The 26,057-nt window shown below is 35.1% G+C and overlaps 1 protein-coding gene across 10 annotated transcripts in view; it reads left to right on the forward strand.

Moving 5' to 3' along the window:
* The window catches only part of arhgap12b (Rho GTPase activating protein 12b), a 191,157-nt gene that overhangs the window by 157,188 nt on the left and 7,912 nt on the right, over positions 1-26,057 (forward strand). For 6 of the 10 annotated variants that reach the window (XM_039753835.1, XM_039753834.1, XM_039753841.1 and 3 more), the window contains 6 exons: positions 2,054-2,158; positions 3,310-3,408; positions 4,626-4,728; positions 7,488-7,607; positions 15,208-15,306; positions 15,424-15,501. In XM_039753835.1, the coding sequence (XP_039609769.1) occupies positions 2,054-2,158; positions 3,310-3,408; positions 4,626-4,728; positions 7,488-7,607; positions 15,208-15,306; positions 15,424-15,501 (604 nt within the window). The remainder of the gene's footprint in view (positions 1-2,053; positions 2,159-3,309; positions 3,409-4,625; positions 4,729-7,487; positions 7,608-15,207; positions 15,307-15,423; positions 15,502-26,057) is intronic. The other 4 variants (XM_039753840.1, XM_039753843.1, XM_039753842.1 and 1 more) reach the window with 2 other exon arrangements.

Consider the following 26,057-nt stretch of genomic DNA (forward strand, 5'->3'; position numbering starts at 1 on the left):
TAGCCTTTTTCCAAAAATTCATTTTTTTCACATCTGTAGCATTTGAGGTTTTTCAGTCTAATCAAGCTCACCAGAAAAATTGTGACACTGGTAAATGTATAACTAAGTGAATGGGGAGGCTAGCGTGAAGCATGTAAAATAGTATTACAGTTTGGTTGCTTTATGGTAAAATGAAAATTTTATTAAATTGTCTTCAGCATACAACATACTAATCTTAAAAGTGAAACAGCCTCAGATTAAACGATAGATAGATATCATAAGTGTATGATTTGAGAGAAATGTGCGTCTCACATTATGTCTCCTTAAGATTCACTATTTTAGGACTGAAAGCAGCCTCCACAGCAACACATTTATGTTGTCCATGTTTCCATTATGACTATTGATCCTCCTTCTTAAGATCCAATAGAGCTGAATATTGTTTTTTGGTGGGGATATAAAATTTTGTTTGAGTAGTCTCCTTTTCAATAGCGTTTACACTTTGTAAACAAAACTACAGAATGTATCCTCTGAAAGGGTCACATAGGTTCCAGCGAAGAAATTGATTAAAATGAAGACATCTAGGTTGGATATTATCTGTTCTTTAAAAAAAAAGTTAAAAGCTGTCTTTAAAAAAAACAACAACAAAGCTTCAGCTTAGGCAAAGTGCGATTTCAGCCACAAAGTAGTCTTCAAGAAATTTTAAGTGTTGGTACCTGACCTGTGTCATCTGTATTCATTTTCTTGAAACAATCTATATTTGTTACATTAATCCCAAACAGGTGATTCTGTATTCTAAAACAGAAGCAGCAACAGTGGAAACTGGACAGACAGCCCTGTATACAAATTCTGTTTAGGAAGTAGATGTTTCTGATACTGGAGAATTGGGATGTTTTTTATAATTCATTTTGTAATTGCTAAACATGCTTAGTGTGACTAAGTACTTTGGCGGTATTACGTTTTGTAAGTATTAACTTCAATGAGAATTTTAAACTTAATCCAGAATTGATAACTTAGATTTCCAAATATGTTTTAAGGAGACTAAAAAATGTCTTGTTTGTATATGATTATGTACAACACACTTTAATTCTAATTGGTACCAGCAAATATAATTTTTTCTTCCTGTGTTGTTGCATTTAGATAATTTTGTACCTTTTTCCATAAATGTTTATCTTAATGACTTATTTTGTTAGGTTTTAGTTTAGAAGTGTACTTATGCTCCATAAATGGCTATCTCAATTTGTGTTAAACCAGTGCTATTGTACTCAAATCAAATTACCTAAGATATCCAGCAGTATCTTTCTGAGGTATACCCCTGAGTCATGCATGAAGTTCTGCTTGTGTGCTTTTGCCAGAAAATCACTAAGGTCTTTTTAATCAAAAAACACAAGAATGTAACATTCTTGGAAGATGGGGTTTTAGCACTATTCTGGAGATCCTTCAATTGTTTAACATAGTTTGGTTTTATGATTCCTAGCATAGAATCAGTGTTTTGCAAAGGCATACATTTTTGCTGTACAATAAATGTATCTGTTAATGAAATTAAATTCTCTTTACTGTCAGATCAGATTTGTAAATGAATGCATACACTTTTATTACCTGAGGCTTTGTCTTAATATCTTGTTCCTGCACGAACAATCTATTTTTAATAGTGAATACAGTACAGGCTTTCAAAAATCTGTGTCCAGATAAATTTTTGTTTGAAAATGAATTTATACTGTATGTTGGCTGCCTATAAATGCTAATTTGGTGAACAAAGGGAATATGTAAATGAGGTTGTTGGTGTTTTAATGGTGACGGTTTCTTTCCTTGCTTTACATATTCTTTTGTATAGGAATGAACTGTAGTGTGGAGGTGTGAAAGCATGACTTCAGGGTTGCTCTGTTAACTTTTAGTGTCTTATATGGCTTTTCAAATTATCTAAGCGAATTGTAGATACAATGACTCTTTTAGGGCATTATCATCATGATTGATTTCAAATCAAAGCATTTTTCAAATCATTGGGAAGTGGCATCATTATTAGAAACATTAATATTTTAAAACATATCTCTATTCTTTCATATGTACTTTTCCATAGAAGTTTGGTGGTAGTCAGTCCAAGCCTGAGTTTACAGTTGATCTTAAAGGTGCTTTGTTGGATTGGGCTTCAAAAGAGAAATCCAGCAAAAAGCATGTAATTGAGGTAAGTTTTTTCTTGCTTAGAAATCTTCAAAATTTACTTGGGCACACTGTATACTGGCGAGTATTAGTAATTGCTACTACAAACAGGTGCATTGTGAAAAAAATGCAGAGATTGGTGGATTTTAAAACTACTTAAACATTTCACTGATGATTAATTTCAAAGGAAGGCCTGAAATTTTGTTCAAATATACAATGAAATCGGAGTCTTATGATCATATGTCCAAAACTATTTTTATTTAATAAAACATTTGATTGAAAACATCAACCACTGTCTTTTTAAAATATTATTATTTAAAGGCCAGACAGTGTTTCTGTGCATTTATTATTCTTAAACATATATGATGTACAATGTATTATTATTAAGTCTAATATTAAATACAATATTAAGTGAAATAAGTTTTTTGACAAATTGTTCCTAAAGTTGATAATAATTCAATTGCATGTAAGTAACACTTTGTAAAGTTTAAGTGCATTATTTATAACATTATTAATATGTTTCTAGTAAGTAACAAATATGTACAATGCATACATAAACATCTTCTAGTATCTAAGAGCAATATATGACTGGTTAACTTCCTGTTCCCATTATAATATTACTCCACTGTTCTAGCTCTCCACAACACTGAATTGAATTAAGCATCTTTGAGCATGTTATAATTCTTTCACTTTGTTCCTTTGTCTGGAACATGTTTGCTTTCTTCTCCAAATATGATTCTGTAATATGATGTACAGTTAAACTCAATTCATGCAAATAAACATTGTTGAGTAACTGCATGCTTTACTGACACATTAGCCTATATGTTTGAAAAAAAACTCTTCAATTTTTGAGTAACAAAATTAAAATTCAAGACAAATTACTTGTCATTTTTGCACATCAGATAATTTCTGATCACGCAAACATTCATGATGTAGAAATCACATAATATAAATCCACTGTTTTGCATAGTTTTTTCTGTATATAATCAATGTTTGTAATATGAATTTAATTAAAGCTCTGTCACTTGAAAATAGCAATGCTCCATTTGACAAAATGTACGTGATGACTATTTTTGTGTCTCCGCTTTATTTAGGTACATAAATGTCTTTAAAAGTTAGGGTTTTATTAAAGCTAGATATTCCATGTCTAATTATTATGAATTGATTTTCTTATAGCTGAAAACACGTCAAGGGACAGAACTATTGATTCAGTCCGAAAATGACAGTGTTATCAACGACTGGTTCAAAACACTGACGGAAACTATAAATAATCATGTAAGTTTCTTCTCGTGTGTTTTTGCAAATGTTTCAGTCACAGTGATAAAAACAATCAAAGAATCTCTTCTTTTACTTGTGTTTTTTCTCTGAAAGTTGTTTACTATATTGCTGTATAATTCTGGAATTTTTGTACACAATGATAATGAAAATAGTTTCATTTTAGCATTTATTTTAATTGTGTACAGTTAATTTTGAACTGTAATGCATTATGTAATATACAGTAGAGCATACTGTTAACTCTGACTGTGTACTATTTAAGTTGAGGGAGCCAGAATGCTTTATCTACACAAAATAAACTTGAAAATAAACACACTGCCACTAAAAAGTGTTTGTTCTCTTTCTAATTGCATATACTATTCAATTTTTGATACTGATTGTTTTCAAATCTTCAATAAAAATCTACGATTAGATAAAGGGCAGCTGAGTGAACAAAGAACAGATTTTTTATATTAGGTCATTTATTTAATGAACAAAATTATGAAACATCAATTGGCATGGAGAAATATGTATTGCCTTCTTACACTTAACTGGTGGCATCACCTTTACATTTAAACGGTCTAAAACAAAACGCTTATTGTAACTTGACGTAGCGTTTTTCTAAATGGCAAATTTCCATTTGAGCAGATGTGCTCTGCAAACTTGGCTGTCACATTAAGAGTTCTGGGATGCAGGTGATTTACCCTCACATTTCCCAAACAATTTAAGCTCAGTTTTTTGCTTTCTCCTTTTGTTTGGGTCTATGACTGACGTTTCATAAATGCACAGTAACTATAACTGGTAAAATGTTTTAATTGAAAGAGACCAAAAACAACCAATTAGATTAGTAATTATTTTGCCTTTTGATTTGCATGTAACAAACTGTACTACTGAACAAAGAGTTTAGAAGCTAAAAACACAGAATTGCACTGAAGAGTTAGAATTGTTACAACTAAAAGGATGAGAATTGCACTTTAACCTAAAAAAAACTGGTGATGACACAATCTTACTAGAAATTATAGCGTTTGTACTTAAGTCATTTCCTTTAAAGATCATTTCTGATTGAAGGAAGAGTAACTGCCATGTCCATCTTTGATTGAAAAAGCTTCTGAAACCATGTCAATTGTTATATCCATTAAATTTTGCTTTAGTAGGTCAATGCAAAGATATGCAAAAAGAACAACCTTCTCTTAAAAATATGTTAAATTTCAAATTTTTTTATTTTCATATATTTTTAGGCATGGGAATCTGATGAACCAGCTGAGGAAGACATACCAGAATCTCCTGGACCAGAAAAAACTGACAAGGATAAAGAAAAAAGAGATTCAAAAAAAGGACGCAGTATGTATATAAATTTGAGTTCTTTCACCTCAGTCAAAATGTTTGCTTATTTTCTTACTACTAAGAATATCAATTTAAGAAAATACTTCACTTGTAATGTAATATAATCACCTATAAAATGTGACTCACCAGAATTCTTGCTTTCTTTATTAAGATGGAACAAACCTTAGATAGAAATGAAAGAGACTATCTGTTTACTACATTCCGTAAATTTGAGTTTTGCCCCAACATACCTGTATGGGTTGACCTACTATATGCCAATCCAGAAGTCTCAGTTTGCATTAATGACACAAACTCGAATTACTTAAAATTAGAATGAGATACTTGACAAGGGTGCCCACTATCACCAGTGCTTTTTGCAATAGCTATTGGCTATTCATCTTTGGAAGAAACCAGAGATAAAGGGTATTAGAGAAGAGCTTAAACATCAGACACTTAATCATTAGCCTTAATAGTTTTAGGGGATTTTTTTTAATATCTCTGGATTTGAAATTAATTTGAATAAAACTGTGGTTTTCCCAGTGAATTCTCTATAGCAGATATTTTTAAAACAACAAAGCCGTTCAAATATCTGGGGATAACTATCAACATAATATTAACCAAGTGTATATATAAAGATGTCCTTCAGTACAATTTAGGTAGCACTATTTGAAAAAATAAAAAAAGATATTAAGAAATGGTCCACCCTCATTATTACCTTAAACATGATAAAATCTTAGAAATCTGCAGAAATTCATAAATCTTCACTGGCCCAGCCTGCAATAGAAAGTATTCTTTACATGCCCTGGTTTGTGCTCTAGTCAATACTAACTATCAGTTTACTAGCAATCCAGTTGTCCTTTATTTATTTTTTTTAAATATGGAACCAATATAGGGCACATTTCAAGGTAGAGAAGGTCTCTTCTGTTGCTGCTGTACTGTATATTATGTTCACTTTTTTGGCTTTCTCAAAGCTACTCTGTATTTAATCTACTGAAAACTATGGGATGAAGACACTTCATCCTCTTTATATAGACAACTTATTTGCATCTTTTGAGCAATAATGCTGCAAATGCATCTTTCCAGCTACATCTTTTTTCCTATATACAAATTTGAAATTTTCTTAAAGGAAACCTACTTAATTTTGCACATCTCACACCCATATCTATCCCAGAGGCCATGCTGGTTAGCCTTGATGAAGACTCAGACATCATTTCAACAATACATAAAAATATTTAAAAGAATCTCTCCTTCACTGATCCTGGGGGAAGGTAGGAAGAGAGACCTTTCAATTAGCATCTCCGAAAAGGAGTAGAACTCTGCCATACATGCATCGAATACCCTCTAGTTCTATATGTGCCAGGTATTTCATAATTCAACTAAAAGTCTTTCATCAGTCTCATTTATCTTGTTTAAAATTCTCTATCATGTATCCAAGTCAAGGTCCAACCGGCTACCATTGCCATCCAGCACCACCATCACTATTCCATGTGCTTTAGGAATGCACTAAATTAGCATAGTTTTGGTCAAAACTCATTACAGACTTCTTAGGTAGCCTCAGTGTTACAATCACTTCAGATCAATTGACAGTAATAGGTTGGTATATTCCTGGATAGCATTAAAATGCATAGGAAAATAACATTGGAATTGCCTGTACCACACTACTAGCATGTGGGCTTATCTTGTTTAACTGGGATAATCCCAACTCACCTTCTATCATAACTGTGTGCATTATAAGCATTCTAAATGATCTCAAATTAGAAAGAAAAATCAGGCTCTCTCTTAGAGGATATGTCCAAAACCTTTTCAAAACCGGACAGGGCACGAATTAATATGTTAGAATAAGCATGCTGCAATTGCTCTGTTGTATTTAAAAAGTTAGATATTGTGTGTTTCTTTTTTTTTCTCTCACTCTTGATTGAGGGTTGAATCTTGTTTTGCTTTTTTTCCTTAGCATTTCTATTTGTCTTTTGTTTTCTGTGGATTGATTCTGGAGTATATTGTTGTATCTGTTATGTTATTTGTCTTTGTTTGATTGAGTAGTATGTTGTTGTAATGTTCCGATTTTTAAAAATAAAATAAAAATTTATAAGAAGGAAAAAATGAAAATACTTAACTATTGTAGTAGGCTACCAAAGAAAGAATGGGTGCAAAAAATTCATAGAAATCGGAAAACCACCACATCAACCCACAATTGTTTTATGCAGTTAACTCCATAGCTCTACAAGATGTTTCTTCAAGTGACCATGTAATTAAGATAATTATCATAGAGGGCTGAGAGGATGCAAGGTTCCAGTTAACATGGTAGGATTCTGAACCTGTTTGATTTTTTATGTGTAGTCACACAAAATGTTAATCAGTATTCAAATCATTCTTCCATTTAGAATTGATTTCTTCAGTAAGTTTTAAGTAATCTTTTTCACATTTCAACCTCGCTGGTTACAGTTGTAAACCCGAGAGTATACTCTAAAGACTAATAGTATGTGCCACAGTTGTAAATGGGGAGGGGGTGTGGGTTTCACTTCAGAATTGCTACACTTATCCTTTAATATCTTAATCTGTTGTTTCACATCAGATGCATGAACTTCACTTTGGAACAAACTATCTGTGGTCACTTACATGCGGTCATTTTGGTACCACAGTCCACTGTTCATTTTCTGTGTTGACATATTCTACAAATTTACTTTATTTTTAAACTTGCAATCCATTTATAGTTGTTAAAATGTATGTGTAACGTTTAAAAAATAACTGTACTTAATTTTTGGTGTTTTTCTTGTTAGCAGTTAAATCATCAGTCAGCATAGATTCTTCAGAACAGAAGAAGACAAAGGTAAAATTGAAGAAGTTTCTCACCCGCAGACCCACTCTCCAGGCAGTAAGAGACAAGGGATACATAAAAGGTAAATTGAGATTTTGTTAACTTCTCTTTTTTGGATTTAAATTAAATAAAACCATGTAAAATAAGAAGGTAACAGTAAATTACCTGTCACAAAAACTAGTTTCTTGTTACAGAACAGCTTAGATTCAAGACATACAAGAAATTTCTGTAATTGCCATTTGGATCTTCCATGTGCAGTGATTAATTTCAGTAAGGGTGCTTTTGCTTTTCTGTGTGTGCCTCGGTTAATGGTTCATTTGACACACACTTAGTTTAAGTTGATTGAAATGTAGAATAGATAGCATTGTAGCTAAAAGGAAACTAGTATAAAGCACTAATAAGATCAAAATGCTAATTGTGCGTCCAGTGTAGAAAAAATCTGCCGGGACCCAAAAAAAAAAGGTCTCCACTTCCAAATGAGTTAGTATTTGTCACTTGTGAAAATGGACAAATGTGCAGCTAGCAACCACCATCACACTCTGTGCATGGCTAGATCTGCTTTTTGTGTTGTTCATCCGTTATTTCTTGTTCTGTGCTCCCACCAAAGTACACTCTCTTTTAAATGCTGCCTCATATTGTCTTACAACTGTCAGAATATGGTGATGCCTTTTATTGATGCACTAATAGGTAGACTTAGGTGTGACAACAGTTGTCCTCTTTTCCCTGGGATGCCTTCACTATGGAGAGTCTCTCTTTGAAAAAAAGGCTCTTCCCCTCTCTTTGTCCCACTTTCAGTATTTTTAAGATGCCTGTAATAGAAATAGACAATAACTTTTATCAGTGATTTTTAAATTGGCATCAAAAACAGCTTTGCTGGCACAATTGAATATGTGTTTTCAGATTGTAATTTTTGGAGTCCATACAGTGGTAGCATCCTATACTGTACAATGGATATTAAACTTCTGCAACTGCTTAGTGTAATTTATTTTTTTCTAATGTAAATGTTGAAATTGAAAACATGTCACACCTTTTTTAACCTTTAATAAGTTATAGTAACTAATGTTCAAGTAGAAAACATATGCATAATTTTTAGAATAAAAAATCAAAATGTAATACTGCCAAGTTTCCTAAGTGTGCATACTCTCTTTTGATACCAGTGCAAGTAAGAATTTTATTGTACTCTTAACATGGGAGAGTATTTTTAGTATTATAGCTATACTTTCATTGAAATTGTAGTCAGTTGGCTACTTTATTTTATTTAACTATGCCTGCACCTTTTCATTCTACTCTGATTAGGAAAAAATTTGATAGGCATGTGCTGACTGGCTGTCAAAGTTTTAATTAACCAGCATATACAAAAGGGAGAAAACAAAATATAAAGAAAAACCAAAAAACACAAAGCAAACCCAAGCTGTCTTTGGCCTTGGTTTGTGCCATTGCTTGTTTTTGGTGGAGTTGTCCATTTGCTTGAGTACTTCCTACCTTCCATCCTCCTCATTCTGTCTAGTACTCTGGTAGCACTAAATGTGACTACACACTACATCCCTGGCATTTAATCCTTTGTACTAACTTGACTCACAATTCTAATGTGCTCACATATTATGGGAATTTTAGGGTTATTACTTGTAGCGTGTCTTGTCTGTTTTATTATGTTTACATGAATTTCTTGTTGACATTTTGGAAAAAAATTATTGTTGCTGTTAATTTCTCATTTTGCTTGAGGAACAATTAAAGATTACCTCTTATTTGTTTGTATGTGTGTGTGAGAGTGAATAAAAAGAAGTTAATGCATATTAAGCGTCTTAATAAAATGTGACTCTGAAAGCACCACTTCTGATTGACTTATTAGGTTTTTTTTCTTAAATATATATTAAGGAATGACATGCATGGTCAGTGTTCTGTCACAGATTTACTAATTTGGGAAATAGATTTGTCTCCCAGTTGTCTTGATATGAATTATCTCTTTGAGGGTGCTCACATTAAAATTTTATTTACTATAAATTACATAGAATGTGAAAGCAACATAAAGTCAGTGGGCCACTGATAGGTAGCAATCTTTAAACTAGAGCCAAGGATTATTTTTTAGACAATTCCCAAAATTGCTTCCATGATATTGGACACTTTGAATTAGAGTTCCCTGCGGTTCTCCCAAGATTTTCTACACTTTTGAATGCCTATTTATAAATTAAGGATAATAACTTTGGATCATATTTTTTTCTTCAAACAAGTTACATTTGTAAGTATGCAGTTAATTCCCCTTTCTCACTCAAACCAGTGGTTAAGAGAAATATTCTTCATTCATCAAACAGTTTGTTTTCCTGTTCAAATGCCTTAAAACGCTTTGACAGACTAGTATAAATGTCCTATGCACTAATTTATACTTTTCTCTTCAACCTCATAAGACAAGACAACATAAAAGCCTATAGACATCTAGCATCACTGTGTTGATGAATTTTTTCAATCTTATCTGAAATCACCAGCAGGCTGAGCACCAGCAAGGCTCATAAATCAAGGATTTTGGTCAGTTGGTCCCTGATCATTATAAATGTGAAAGTAATTTACTGTTTTGCCCTTTCACAGTGATTTATCTGTCTCTTAATAGTGAACCTCAAGAGTTGAGAACAATATAAAATAAATAGATATCTAGCCTGTGCTGTTAGAATACATATATAAATATAAGCTGACAATATTTATCAGAATATAATGCAGAATTTAAAACGTGTTTTCTTTGAGTATCTTTTACTTCCACACAGATTCTACCTACCAGCCAGATTAATACTGGGGTTAGGGTAAACAATTGTCAATGGAAGTAGGGAGAAAATGTGATTAATTAATAACTTTTGTTTGTTTTTTGTTAAGAGTGAATATAATTTGTACAATGATTACAAATATCAGTGAAGAAGAATGTGAAATAGAATTTTTCAGAAGTGGCAAATACTGAATATACAAATAATAGATGTGTGATGGTAAATTCAAATCAGAAATGTATACCGTAAAAAAAAGTTAATATTATATTCATCACATTGTAATCATTATTTGTCCTCTGTGACAAAGGAATAATGTATCTATATGCTTTGTGATCCAGTTCAAAGTTACCTACCCATTTCTAGAATTTGAATTACATTTGCCAGCTGTTTGTTATTCATTGTTGAGAATGGAAGTTATGTTCTTTCGATGCTTAATCATTGACTACTTCATTGAGTCAGTTGGGACAAAGATAAATGTTTTTAAATGCAGAGTACTATTTGACTTATTAATTTTTACAGTGTACTTACTGTTTTATTTTCATGCTATTATTGTAAAAAAAATGTTTTCCCCATTCTTGATATCCTCTATTTTCCTATACAGTATTTGTCACAAATGAATGGCTTCAGGTCGTTAGACAAAATATATTTGATAAGTGGAGCCAGGGCAAATATACACCACATTTTCTAAAATGATGCTAAATTTGTTTAAGTAGTAAAGTTATCCAGCACCTGAATTACCCATGTGACATGGTTATTCCATCAAACTTAATTAATAACTCACCATACTGTATGCTTGACCATTACCCTGAAAGTGAAGTAGTCTCTCTTTGGTATATAGACAAAAATTATGAACATTATGCCTTGATCGAAGGAAACTCCAGAGAGGAAAAAAAATCATAACAGTGGTGAATTTTCTCAGGAAAGGTTGGGCAACAACATACTCAAGAAGTCATTGAGGATCCCAGTATAGCATCAAAAGAACTGGAGACCTCGTTAGCCTCAGCCAAGATGAGTGTTCATGACTACACAATAAGAAGGAGACTGTATAAATATGGGAATGTTCTTGTATCCAGTTGTACCATCAGTGCTTCTCTTGCATTTGTAAAAAAAAAAAAACACCAGGATGATCCCCAAGCATTTTGGAATAATGTTGTATAAACAGATGAGCCAAAAATAGAACTCTTTGGATGACACAAGTCCCCGTTCATACAATAAAACATGGGGCTGATAGTGTGATAATATGAGGATGCTTTGCTGCTCCAGGACATGGAAGACTTGCTATAATTAAAGAAACCATGAACAGTGCACTTTAGCAGAATATATCAATAAGATGCTGCAGATGTTCTGTTAGACGGTTGTGGCGAGTGCCCTCTTCTATGCGGTGGTGTGCTAGGGAAGCAGCATAAAGAAGAAGGCCTCACGCCCGAAGAAACTAGTGAGGAAGGCAGGCTCTATTGTAGACATGGAGCTGGACAGTTTGACATCCGTGGCAGAGTGACGGGCACTGAGCAGGTTCCTGTCAATCATGGAGAATCCACTGCATCCACTGAACAGGATCATCTACAGCCAGAGGAGAAGCTTCAGTGACAGACTGCTGTCACTGTCCTGCTCCACTGACAGACTGAGGAGATCGTTCCTCCCCCACACTATGTGACTTTTCAGTTCCACCCGTGTGTTAAATGTTAACATTATACAAAGTTATTGTCTGTTTTACCTGCATTTTTATCACTCTTTAATTTAATATTGTTTGTTTTTTATCAGTATGCTGCTGTTGGAGTATGTGAATTTCACCTTGGGATTAATAAAGTATCTCTGTCTGTCTGTTTATCTATTTATTTATTTATTTATTCATTCATTCATTCTAAAGAGGATTTTTGGGTCAAATGTCCATGATTTGAATTGGAAGCATAATTGGGTCATTCAGCTGGACAGTGAGGTAAAACACAAAAGAAAAATCTACAACTGAATGGCTTGGAGGAAAATAAATAAAAGTGTTGCAGTGGCTTAGTCAAAGTCCTGACTTGAAGCCAATGGAGATGCAGAGGCAGGATCTAAAACAAGTAGTTCTTGCTTGCAGACCTACAGATATATTTGAATTAAATCAACTTTGCAAAGATGAGTCGGCTAAAATTCCTCAAAAGTGATGTAAAAGGCTGATGTCAAATTAGAGGAAGTGTTTAATTGTAATTAATCCTGGTAAAGGTGCTATAACCAATTATCCAAACTATGTGGGCAATTTCTCTCATGGGTGATGGGTATCTTTGTTCCTTGAATAAACAAATCAGTGATTTTAAAGCTGTGGTATGTCTTTACACAGTTTAACTTCCTCTAATAAATTTTGTCTAAAGGTCTGAAACAATTGTGTCAAATATGTAAAAAAAAACAGAGGATACTGAAAAGGCACAAATATTTTTTATATAACTGGTGTGGTAAAGGGTTTTTTTCACTGTGTTGTCAGTAGCCTTATGCTCTTGGTGGAGTTGCTTTTGGCAAATCAGTGTATAAAGGGATGATATTGTGGTTCCAATAAGAAATGAAAGAATTCCATTCAGAACAGCTATAGTAGGACCCACAATACTGTATATGGAAGCTTGTGAGATTAGTTCACGGCTCTCCGGTGGCCTGTATACCCTGGACAGGGCAGTATCTGAGGAAGCTGCTTGGAGATGCTTTATGAATTTTGTTCATTTCTTGCATTAGTTATGGTTTGGGTTTAATCACTGTTGGATGGTGGACATTAATCAAGGCAAAAGAGAAATGAGTGGTAGAAACTAGCTTTTACTGAACTATTTATCCATTACTTGGTGGACTGGGAGCTACTGACAGTCTCTCTTTTGAAAATTTTTGTCTTAACAAACACCATGTTTAAAACAAAGGATTCTTTTAAGCAGACATGGTGATTGTATAATAGAGCTACTGAGCCATCAATCATTTACCGCCTGATGTCAAGTTGGCCCAGACACCCATAGTGTCTAGAAGCTCTGACAAGTTTTTAAGATGTTCTGGGAACTCAGATCAAATGGGCTTTTAAAATGCTCCTCCTGCATATTCATGTAGGTAAGTGGTCATTAAGTCCGAATGGACCTCACTTAAATCCTCTGTATAAGAGGTACAGTGGAACCTCGGTTTGTGAGCATAATTCATTCTGGAAACGTGCTCGCATTCCAAAGCACTTGTATATCAAAGCGAATTTCCCCATAAGAAATAATGGAAACTCGGATGATTCGTTCCACAACCCAAAACTATTCATATAAAAATGATTAATACAAAATATAAAAAATACATAAAACAAATTAACCTGCACTTTACCTTTAAAAAGAATCATGGCTGGTGTGAGTGAGTTTCTAAACTCATGTGGGATTCCACCTAACAGGACGACACGCGGAAGAATGTTCCAAAGCAATCGCAGTCTCCCAGCTCTGTAGCAGTTAGCCGTATAAGTGCATCCAAAAAGATCGCAGACATGCTATAGGCGCCTGCCGTTGATGGGTGATACAAGGAACATTATAAAGATCCCGCTGCAATAAATAACAGCGCTGTTGCTGTTTCAAGCCGAATAAAGCTGGTGTTGTTAAAGTAATGAGACTCAGCTTCATGTTTTGGGGCGCAAGATGGGGAGTTGCACTTCACAGCACACACACACACAGTCACAATGCTGTAGTAAACAGTATGAGAGAGAGACACGCGGGCCAGCGAGACAGATAAGGAGAGAGAGAGAGAGACACACGCGGGCCAGCGAGACAGAGAGAGAACCACCATCAGCTCAGTTGTGATCACATGACGCTCAGCAGACAAAGTGTATCCATACTATTCGTATCCATCGCTCGTTTATCAAGTCAAAATTTATTAAAAAATTTTGCTCGTCTTGCAAAACACTCCTAAACCGAGGTTCCACTGTAGTTGAAAAAAATGGTTTTCGTTTAGCAGGTGTTTGAACTGTATGGGATTGCAGGGCTACCGTTACCGTTGCTTTGTTTCATTTAGTACCTGTTTGCAGAGAGAGTGCTGTGCTCACTGCTGATGCTTTTAACTCCGATCCCTTAATATTTGTATAAAGTGTATAATTTATTATGAGGTTAATTTGTCTCCTTGTTATTTTTATGGCCATATTCTAAGGCAGAGCTGAAGCTTATAAACTATATTTTTAGATGTTAGGATCATTCTGTGATGTTTGTGAATGATGATTTCCTATAGAAATCCTGTTACTGAGATTTCCAGCAATTTTTTGCATTTACACTTTGGATGCAAATTCATATCTCTGAAAATGAAAAAAAATGAAAAAAAGTTATATAGATGTGTATGTTGATCGGCTGTCCCAGTAATGGGGTATAATCACCATAAAGCCTTGTTCAAATGTGATGGTGATGGATAGTCGGGGAACACTCAGGTATCCCTAAAGAGAAGCAGGAGACTGTTTCTATGGCAAGGTTAATTAGGTCATTTTTTTAAAAAATAGTTCTGAATTTTACATTTTCTGAATATTTGATGTTTGTGTCGAGATGCCAAAACTAGCATTTAGAAAGAAGACATTTTTATTTTTTGTTTTTCTTACAAATTGTCTCATTTTGTTTTGGGAAGTTAGTACATGATAAAGAAACCGTTTTTATTGCATAGCCATACAAAGCCAGTTTAGGATTGCCAGTTAACTTTGCATTTATGTATTTGGCAAGTGAGAACAACTGGAGGACCCTGGGAGAATGTGCTGACTCCCATTTGACAGGAAGCACTCACAGGATTCAGAATCAGAAGTCTGAATTTTCAAAGACAGCAATACAGTACTAACAATTATACTGCCCATAATAAAATGACATGTTTATCTTAATTCTTTTATGCAGTTTCTGGAACTTACTCTTGACTACATCATTCTTTAGTTGTAAATAAATGTATTTAAAAAATGAATGAATGATGTATTTTCTGTCTTTGCTTTTTCTACAGATCAGGTATTTGGATGTAACCTCTCTAATCTATGCCAAAGGGAGAACACAACTGTGCCCAAATTTGTTAAATTATGTATTGATCATGTAGAAAAAAATGGTATGTATATTTAAACTGATATAAATATTAATTTTTAAAGTTTTAAGCCTTTCTTGTTGTAATGTCTGTCAAAACAATGTGAAGAGAAAAATCTTACATTTCTTTTATCAAATAAAGGTTTAGATGTGGATGGTTTATACAGAGTCAGTGGAAACCTTGCTGTCATACAGAAGTTACGATTTGCAGTAAATCATGGTAAGATTTCTCCCAAACCATCAAATTAAATTATTTTGTTAATTTGAATTTATCACACTGTGTTAACCATATTTAATGTGAAATTGAATACTGTTTTTGTTTGTTCAGTGGAAAAAGTGTAAATTATAGAAGAAATACTGTAGGAAGTGTGATATGTGTGTGTGTTTATTTAAATATATATATTTACCACGTAACGCTGAGATAGATAGATACTTTATTAATCCCAAGGGGAAATTCACATAAGCATGTACATAAGCATCAGTGAGCATGTACACCTGATGAGCCCAGAATTAGGGCGAGACATGTGTCGTGTACTCTTGACATTATTTGACAGTAAAACTATGCAACATTCTATGATCTGCTTCTCGCAACTGAAGAGGGCACCATCGCGGATGTTTTCCGACTTGCAGACCAACCACAAGCGTTACCTGGTAGGTAACCACCCATACAATCAGATTGTGATTCAGACTACGAATGCCATGAATGTAATTACTCCGATGTACATGCTGTCAAATAAACGAACCACACAGCGTGGCGCAACATAAAGAGGCTTCGCCTCTAACGCTGACGCCCAAGGTTCAATCCCTGAGAATGGGTGCAGTGGGTGTGCACGCCTGATGAGCCCAGAATGGGGCGAAACACGTGTTGTGTACTCTTTGCATTATTTGACAGTAAAACTATGCAACATATCTATATGTGTGTGTGTGTATGTATGTATGTATGTATGTGTATATATATATATATATATATATATATATATATATATATATATATATATATACTGTATATATACAGTCATGTGAAAACATTAGGACACCCTTTGAAAGCATGTGGTTTTTGTAACATTTTTAATAAATGGTTATTTCATCTCCGTTTCAACAATACAGAGAGATTAAAGTAATCCAACTAAACAAAGAAAACTGAAGAAAAGTCTTTTCAAGATCTTCTGTAAATGTCATTCTACAAAAATGCCTATTCTAACTGAGGAAAAGATAGGACACCCTTGCCCCTAATAGCGAGTGTTACCTCCTTTGGCTGAAATAACTGCAGTGAGACGGTTCTTGTAGCCATCTACCAGTCTTCGACATCGGTCTGAGGAAATTTTACCCCACTCCTCAATGCAGAACTTTTTCAGCTGTGAGATGTTTGAGGGGTTTCTTGCACGCACAGCCCTTTTCAAGTCACCCACAGCATCTCAATGGGATTCAAATCTGGACTTTGACTTGGCCATTCCAGGACTCTCCATTTCTTCTTTTTCAGCCAATCTTTGGTTGATTTACTAGTATGTTTTGGGTCATTGTCATGTTGCATGGTCCAGTTCCGCTTCAGCTTTAATTTTCTAACTGATGGTCTCACATGTTCTTCAAGCACCTTCTGATACACAGTAGAATTCATCGTGGATTCTATGATGGTGAGCTGACCAGGTCCTGCTGCAGCAAAGCAGCCCCAAACCATGACACTTCCACCTCCATGCTTCACAGTTGGTATGAGGTTCTTTTCTTGGAATGCTGTGTTTGGTTTACGCCAAACATGTCCTCTGCTGTTGTGTCCAAATAATTCAATTTTGGACTCATCTGTCCAAAGAACATTATTCCAGAAGTCCTGGTCTTTGTCAACTTTATCTCTGGCAAATGTCAGTCTGGCCTCGATGTTTCTCTTGGAAAGCAAAGGTTTCCTCCTTGCACACCTCCCATGCAAGTTAAACTTGTACAGTCTCTTTCTGATTGTAGAGGCATGTACTTCTACATCAACAGTAGCCAGAGCCTGCTGTAGTTCTCGAGATGACACTTTAGGGTTTTGGAGACCTCTTTTAGCATCTTGCGGTCTGCTCTTGGGGTGAACTTGCTGGGGCGACCAGTCCTGGGCATGTTGGCAGTTGTTTTGAAAGCCCTCCACTTGTAGACTATCTTCCGGACAGTGGAATGGCTGATTTCAAAATCTTTGAGATCTTTTAAATCCCTTCCCAGACTCATAGGCTGCTACAATCTTTTCTGAAGTCCTCTGACAGCTCTTTTGTTCTCACCATGGTGCTCACTCTCACTTCAACAGTCAGGAGCACACCAAACTAAATGTCTGAGGTTTAAATAGGGCAAGCCTCATTCAACATGCAGAGTAACGATCTACTAATTATGTGCACCTGGTGTGATATACCTGTGTGAGATCTGAGCCAATTTAAGAGGGAATACATGTGAGGGTGTCCTATCTTTTCCTCAGTTAGAATAGGCATTTTGTAGAATGACATTTACAGAAGATCTTGAAAAGACTTTTCTTCAGTTTTCTTTGTTTAGTTGGATTACTTTAATCTCTCTGTATTGTTGAAACGGAGATGAAATAACCATTTATTAAAAATGTTACAAAAACCACATGCTTTCAAAGGGTGTCCTAATGTTTTCACATGACTGTATATGTATGTATATATATATATATATATATATATATATATATATATATATATATATATATATATATATATATATATATATATATATATATATATATATATATATATATATATGAAATGTATATGTATGTGTTCTTTTATGAAAAAGAAAAGGAAATATTTTAAAATGTAAGATGATTGTTAATGTAATTGTTTTGTCATTGATATGAGCGTTGTCATATCTCTCTCTATATATATATATATATATATATATATATATATATATATATATATATATATATATATATATATATATATACACACAGACAGACACACACACATATATAAACATATATATATACACATCATATATATACATATAAATATATATATATATATATATACACACATATATATACATATCTATACACATATACATATCTACATATATACTGTATATACATATATATATATATATATATATATATATATATATATATATATAAATCTACATATATATATTAGGGGTGGGACTCGATTAAAAAAATTAATCCAATTAATTAGAGGCTGTGTAATAATTAATCTTGATTAATCGTATGTAATCGCACACGTAAATTTGCCCTAAATCGCAAATGGTTTTTTTTAATTTAAAAGGGTTTTAGTGGGCTTACAGAATCAAATAATAGACATGGACATGAATATTGTAAACTCAAGCTCTTTTAATTTCTGAAAAAATTCTTTTAAACTGCATTTGAATTTAAAACAGAAACAAAAATATCATCCCTGGTTAAAATTGGGCAGACTTAAAAATAAAGTGGTATTTTAAGTACATTTTCAGAATGGTATTGTCTTTAAATAATAATAACCAAAATTTCAACAAAGTGCAGTTTTTCTTAAAAAAATAAGCCAGAAACATAAAAGGTAATTTGACCAACTTAATCTTTAAACTCTGAGTCACCTTAGCCAAAATTATTTTGTACATTAGGCTAAAACAGTGTGATCATTGAACATTTTGAAATTAGATATAATTAGAATTACTAATGGTCACGGAAGTCCAATGATCCCCAGTAAGAGCCATAAAGTCTGCTTTCTGTAATGTATCTTTTGCTTGCTTTTCAGTGTGCACAAAACCATGCTTTTATCAAGGCTTCGCTCGGGTAGTTTTTTGAAATGAAATTTTCCTCTGATCAGTCGTAGGAACGCGCTTCATTCCGACTCTAACATTTTTGTAGCTGTGATATGTGCATCAGTGTAATCGATGTACCAGGAAATCATGCATTGACAAAAGTTCCCCTTTGCTTGGAATTGAAAGTGTGATTAAATGCGTTATTTTTTGTTATGCAGTACATGCATCGAAGCTTCTCAGCTGTGCTTGTGCTAAGAAAAGGAAAGATTTTAAAAATAACGAAACATGATTCTGTGTTAACCGCATATTTTTTCATACGTCCCAAAATCAAGGAGATGCGAGGTTAAAATGAATCGGAAGCGCTACACATACCCTCTCGAATCGAACCTTGATGCGGCGCTAGAGGCTTAAGCTCTACAATTGCGCCACTGCGTGTGGCTTGTCTATTTGAGAGTATGTAGATCGGGGTATATATATATATTCGCAGTTGAGAAGTAGTGTGTTAAAGAATTTGTGAAAAAGAAAAGGGAACATTTTAAAAATAACGTAACATGATTGTCAATATACAGTAATTGTTTTGTGAGTGTTATTGAGTGTTGCTGTCATCAAGGATTTGATTATCATTATTTGTTTCAATCAGGGTCGTATTTGAACGATGTGTTGTGTTCAAGTTACATTCCGTGTTTGTCAATCGTTGTAAAGATAAGAGGTTTCATTCATCGATTCGTTTCTTACTGCATCAATAAACAGCTCGTCTTCCTCTTTATCTGCATGGGTTTTTTTTTTTACACTGTCTTCCTTTAGCGGGACATTCACTTTTTCCACCGTGTGCTTTGTTTCCGCAGTAGCTGCACTTATGAATATGCTTGTATGTATCTGACGCTTCATATTTTTTTGCTGCCTTCTCAATTGTGTAATTCGGTTTTTGTTCAGCACTCTTTGGAATTGTTGCTTTTTGTATGTGCACTGCGTCAGTTCACGTGAGCCGCTTGGTGTTCTTGCATCGAAGGTTCCCAGCTGTGCTGGTGCCATCTCGTGTGATGTCCATGGCTGTATGTAATGTCAGCTAAGACCCGGCACTTAAAATTTTCTCTCGCAGTTTCAATGAGTTTGTGCCAAACACCACCCTGACCATCTCATCTTCCTCTGCATTCACGGGTCCTTCACCCGTGAATATTTAGCGGCAGTGTTTCTATTGGATTGCCGCTGATAGCGAGTGTTACCTCCTTTGGCTGAAATAACTGCAGTGAGACGGTTCTTGTAGCCATCTACCAGTCTTCGACATCGGTCTGAGGAAATTTTACCCCACTCCTCAATGCAGAACTTTTTCAGCTGTGAGATGTTTGAGGGTTTCTTGCACGCACAGCCCTTTTCAAGTCACCCACAGCATCTCAATGGGATTCAAATCTGGACTTTGACTTGGCCATTCCAGGACTCTCCATTTCTTCTTTTCAGCCAATCTTTGGTTGATTTACTAGTATGTTTTGGGTCATTGTCATGTTGCATGGTCCAGTTCCGCTTCAGCTTTAATTTTCTAACTGATGGTCTCACATGTTCTTCAAGCACCTTCTGATACACAGTAGAATTCATCGTGGATTCTATGATGGTGAGCTGACCAGGTCCTGCTGCAGCAAAGCAGCCCCAAACCATGACACTTCCACCTCCATGCTTCACAGTTGGTATGAGGTTCTTTTCTTGGAATGCTGTGTTTGGTTTACGCCAACATGTCCTCTGCTGTTGTGTCCAAATAATTCAATTTTGGACTCATCTGTCCAAAGAACATTATTCCAGAAGTCCTGGTCTTTGTCAACTTTATCTCTGGCAAATGTCAGTCTGGCCTCGATGTTTCTCTTGGAAAGCAAAGGTTTCCTCCTTGCACACCTCCCATGCAAGTTAAACTTGTACAGTCTCTTTCTGATTGTAGAGGCATGTACTTCTACATCAACAGTAGCCAGAGCCTGCTGTAGTTCTCGAGATGACACTTTAGGGTTTTGGAGACCTCTTTTAGCATCTTGCGGTCTGCTCTTGGGGTGAACTTGCTGGGGCGACCAGTCCTGGGCATGTTGGCAGTTGTTTTGAAAGCCCTCCACTTGTAGACTATCTTCCGGACAGTGGAATGGCTGATTTCAAAATCTTTTGAGATCTTTTAAATCCCTTCCCAGACTCATAGGCTGCTACAATCTTTGTTCTGAAGTCCTCTGACAGCTCTTTTGTTCTCACCATGGTGCTCACTCTCACTTCAACAGTCAGGAGCACACCAAACTAAATGTCTGAGGTTTAAATAGGGCAAGCCTCATTCAACATGCAGAGTAACGATCTACTAATTATGTGCACCTGGTGTGATATACCTGTGTGAGATCTGAGCCAATTTAAGAGGGAATACATGTGAGGGTGTCCTATCTTTTCCTCAGTTAGAATAGGCATTTTGTAGAATGACATTTACAGAAGATCTTGAAAAGACTTTTCTTCAGTTTTCTTTGTTTAGTTGGATTACTTTAATCTCTCTGTATTGTTGAAACGGAGATGAAATAACCATTTATTAAAAATGTTACAAAAACCACATGCTTTCAAAGGGTGTCCTAATGTTTTCACATGACTGTATATATATATATATATATATATATATATATATATATATATATATATATATATATATATATGTATGTATATATATATATATATATATATATATATATATATATGAAATGTATATGTATGTGTTCTTTTATGATAATAGAAAAGGAAATATTTTAAAATGTAAGATGATTGTTAATGTAATTGTATTGTCATTGATATGAGCTATATATCTCTCTATATATATATATATATATATATATATATATATATATATATACACATATATATATATATATATATATACACAGCACACACACACATATATATATATATTATATATACACACATATATACATATATATATATATATATATATATATATATATATATATATATATATATATATATATATATACACACATATATATATTAGGTGGGACTATTAAAAAATTAATCCAATTAATTAGAGGCTGTGTAATAATTAATCTTGATTAATCGTATGTAATCGCATACATGAAAATTTGCCCTAAATCGCAAATGTTTTTTTTTAATTTAAAAGGGTTTTAGTGGGCGACAGAATCAAATAATAGACATGGACATGAATATTGTAAACTCAAGCTCTTTTAATTTCTGAAAAAAAAAAGCTTTTAAACTGCATTTGAATTTAAAACAGAAACAAAAATATCATCCCTGGTTAAAATTGGGCAGACTTAAAAATAAAGTAAAGTGGTACTTTAAGTACATTTTCAGAATGGTATTGTCTTTAAATAATAATAACCAAAATTTCAACATAAGTGCAGTTTTTCTTAAAAAATAAGTCAGAAACATAAAAGGTAATTTGACCAACTTAATCTTTAAACTCTGAGTCACCTTAGCCAAAATTATTTTGTACATTAGGCTAAAACAGTGTGATCATTGAACATTTTGAAATTAGATATAATTAGAATTACTAATGGTCACGGAAGTCCAATGATCCCCAGTAAGAGCCATAAAGTCTGCTTTCTGTAATGCATCTAATTTTGCTTGCTTTTCAGTGTGCACAAAACCATGCTTTTATCAAGGCTTCGGCCGGGTAGTCTTTTGAACTGAAATTTTCCTCTGATCAGTCTTAGGAACGCGCTTCATTCCAACTCTAACATTTTTGTAGCTGTAATGTGTGCATCAGTGTAATCGATGTACCAGGAAATCATGCATTGACAAAAGTTCCCTTTGCTTGGAATTGAAAGTGTGATTAAATGCGTTATTTTTTGTTATGGAGTACATGCATCGAAGCTTCTCAGCTGTGCTTGTGCTAAGAAAAGGAAAGATTTTAAAAATAACGTAAACATGATTCTGTGTTAACCGCATATTTTTTCATACGTCCCAAAATCAAGGAGATGCGAGGTTAAAATGAATCGAAGCGCCGCATACTCCATCTCTCGAATCGAACCTCAGATGTCGCGCTTAGAGGCAAAGCTCTAAATTGCGCCACTGCGGTGGCTTGTCTATTTGAGAGTATGTAGATCGGGTATATATATATATCGAGTTGAGAAGTAGTGTGTTAAAGAAGTTGTGAAAAGAAAAGGGAACATTTTAAAAATAACGAACATGATTGTCAATATACAGTAATTGTTTTGTGAGTGTTATTGAGTTTGCTGTCATCAAGGATTTGATTATCATTATTTGTTTCAATCAGGGTCGTTTGAACGATGTGTTGTGTTCAAGTTACATTCCGTGTTTGTCAATCGTTGTAAAGATAAGAGGTTTCATTCATCGATTCGTTTCTTACTGCATCAATAAACAGCTCGTCTTCCTCTTTATCTGCATGGGTTTTAACGGTTTTTTTACCCTGTCTTCCTTTAGCGGGACATTCACTTTTTCCACCGGTGCTTTGTTTCCGCAGTAGCTGCACTTATGAATATGCTTGTATGTATCTGACGCCATCATATTTTTTGCTGCCTCTCAATTGTGTAATTCGGTTTTGTTCAGCACTCTTTGGAACTGTTGCTTTTGTATGTGCACTGCGCCAGTTCACGGAGCCGCTTGGTGTTCTTGCATCGAAGGTTCCCAGCTGTGCTGGTGCCATCTCGTGTGATGTCCATGGCTGTATGTAATGTCAGCTAAGACCCGGCACTTAAAATTTTCTCTCGCAGTTTCAATGAGTTTGTGCCAAACACCACCCTGACCATCTCATCTTCCTCTGCATTAGCACGGGTCCTTCACCCGTGAATATTTAGCGGCAGTGTTTCTATTGGATTGCCGCTGATGGACGGCCTTATATGGGCAGGCACTAAATCACAAACACCAGTGGCAGCCTGCCTATGAACTTAATTTAAACTTTAGGTTTACACCGTGCTTTGTTTCCGAAATAGCAGCACTCATGAATATGGTTGTATATGTCAGTCGCTCGCTTCTTATTGTTTTGCTGCCTTCTCAATTATATAATGCATGTTTTCTTCAGCGCTTTTTTGAGCTCTTCCTGGTTTTCTATGTACTGAGTTGATAGTCAGTTCACGTGATTACGTGGGAGGCGTGATGACGTCACACTAAACTCCGCCCCCCCACGCCATCCAGCTCAACTCCATTACAGTATATGGAGAAAAATAGCTTCCAGTTATGACCATTACGCATAGAATTTCAAATGAAACCTGCCTAACTTTTGTAAGTAAGCTGTAAGGAATGAGCCTGCCAAATTTCAGCCTTCTACCTACACGGGAACTTGGAGAATTAGTGATGAGTCAGTCAGTCAGTGAGGGCTTTGCCTTTTATTAGTATGTATACATGTGTGTGTGTGTGTATATATATATATATATATATATATATATATATATATACACACACACGTACACAAAAAAGAAACGTCCTCTGACTTTCAACTGTTTTTACTTTCAGTAAACTTAATGTGTAAATATTTGTATGAACACTAAAAGAGTCAACACCATAAGACATAAACTAAAAATGTTTCACAATGTGTCCCTGAATGAAGGGAGGCTCAAAATCAAAGTACCCGTCAGTATCTGGTGTGGCCACCAGCTGCTTGAAGTACTGCAGTGCATCTCCTCCTCATGGACTGGACCAGATTTGTCAGTTCTTGCTGTGAGATGTTACCCCACTCTTCCACCAAGGCACCTGCAAGTTTTTGGACATTTCTGGGGGGAATGGCCCTAGCCATCGATCCAAATCGATCCCGCTCCAGGGTACAGGCCTCGGTGTAACGCTCATTCCTTCGACGATAAACACGAATCCATCCATCACCCCTGGTGAGACAAAACCGTAACTCATCAGTGAAGAGCACTTTTTGCCACTCCTGTTTGGTCCGGCGAAGGTGGGTTTGTGCCCATAGGCAGCGTTGTTGCTGGTGATGTCTGGTAAGGACCTGCCTTACAACAGGCCTACAAGCCCTCAGTCCAGCCTCTCTCAGCCTATTGCGGACAGTCTGAGCACTTATGGAGGGATTGTGTGTTCCTGGTGTGACTCGGGCAGTTGTTGTGGCCATCCTGTACCTGTCACGCAGGTGTGATATTCGGATGTACCGATCCTGTGCAGGTGTTGTTACTCGTGGTCTTCCACTGCGAGGATGATCAGCTGTCCTTCCTGTCTCCCTGTAGCGCTGTCTTAGGCGTCTCACAGTGCGGACATGGCAATTTATTGCCCTAGCCACATCAGCAGTCCTCATGCCTCCCTGCAGCATGCCTAATGCACGTTCACGCAGATAAGCAGGGAACCTGGGCATCTTTCTTTGGGTGTTTTTCACAGTCGGTAAACAAGTCTCTTTAGTGTCCTGCGTTTTAAGAACTGTGACCTTAAATGCCTACTTTCTGTAAGCTGTTAAGGTCTTAACGACCATTCCACAGGTGCATGTTAATTAATTGATTATGGTTAATTGAACATGCATGGAAAACATTGTTTAAACCCTTTACAATGAAGATCTGTAAAGTTATTTGGATTTTTAAAACATTATTGTTGAAATACACAGTCCTGAAAAAGGGAGTATGAGTATGCTGAGTATTTATATGTACAGTGGTGTGAAAAACTATTTGCCCCCTTCCTGATTTCTTATTCTTTTGCATGTTTGTCACACAAAATGTTTCTCATCATCAAACACATTTAACCATTAGTCAAATATAACACAAGTAAACACAACATGCAGTTTTTAAACGATGGTTTTTATTATTTAGGGAGAAAAAAAATCCAAACCTACATGGCCCTGTGTGAAAAAGTAATTGCCCCTGAACCTAATAACTGGTTGGGCCACCCTTAGCAGCAATAACTGCAATCAAGCGCTTGCGATAACTTGCAATGAGTCTTTTACAGCGCTCTGGAGGAATTTTGGCCCACTCATCTTTGCAGAATTGTTGTAATTCAGCTTTATTTGAGGGTTTTCTAGCATGAACCGCCTTTTTAAGGTCATGCCATAGCATCTCAATTGGATTCAGGTCAGGACTTTGACTAGGCCACTCCAAAGTCTTCATTTTGTTTTTCTTCAGCCATTCA

Source organism: Polypterus senegalus, chromosome 5, assembly GCF_016835505.1.
Source record: "Polypterus senegalus isolate Bchr_013 chromosome 5, ASM1683550v1, whole genome shotgun sequence".
Taxonomy (NCBI): Eukaryota; Metazoa; Chordata; class Cladistia; order Polypteriformes; family Polypteridae; genus Polypterus; species Polypterus senegalus.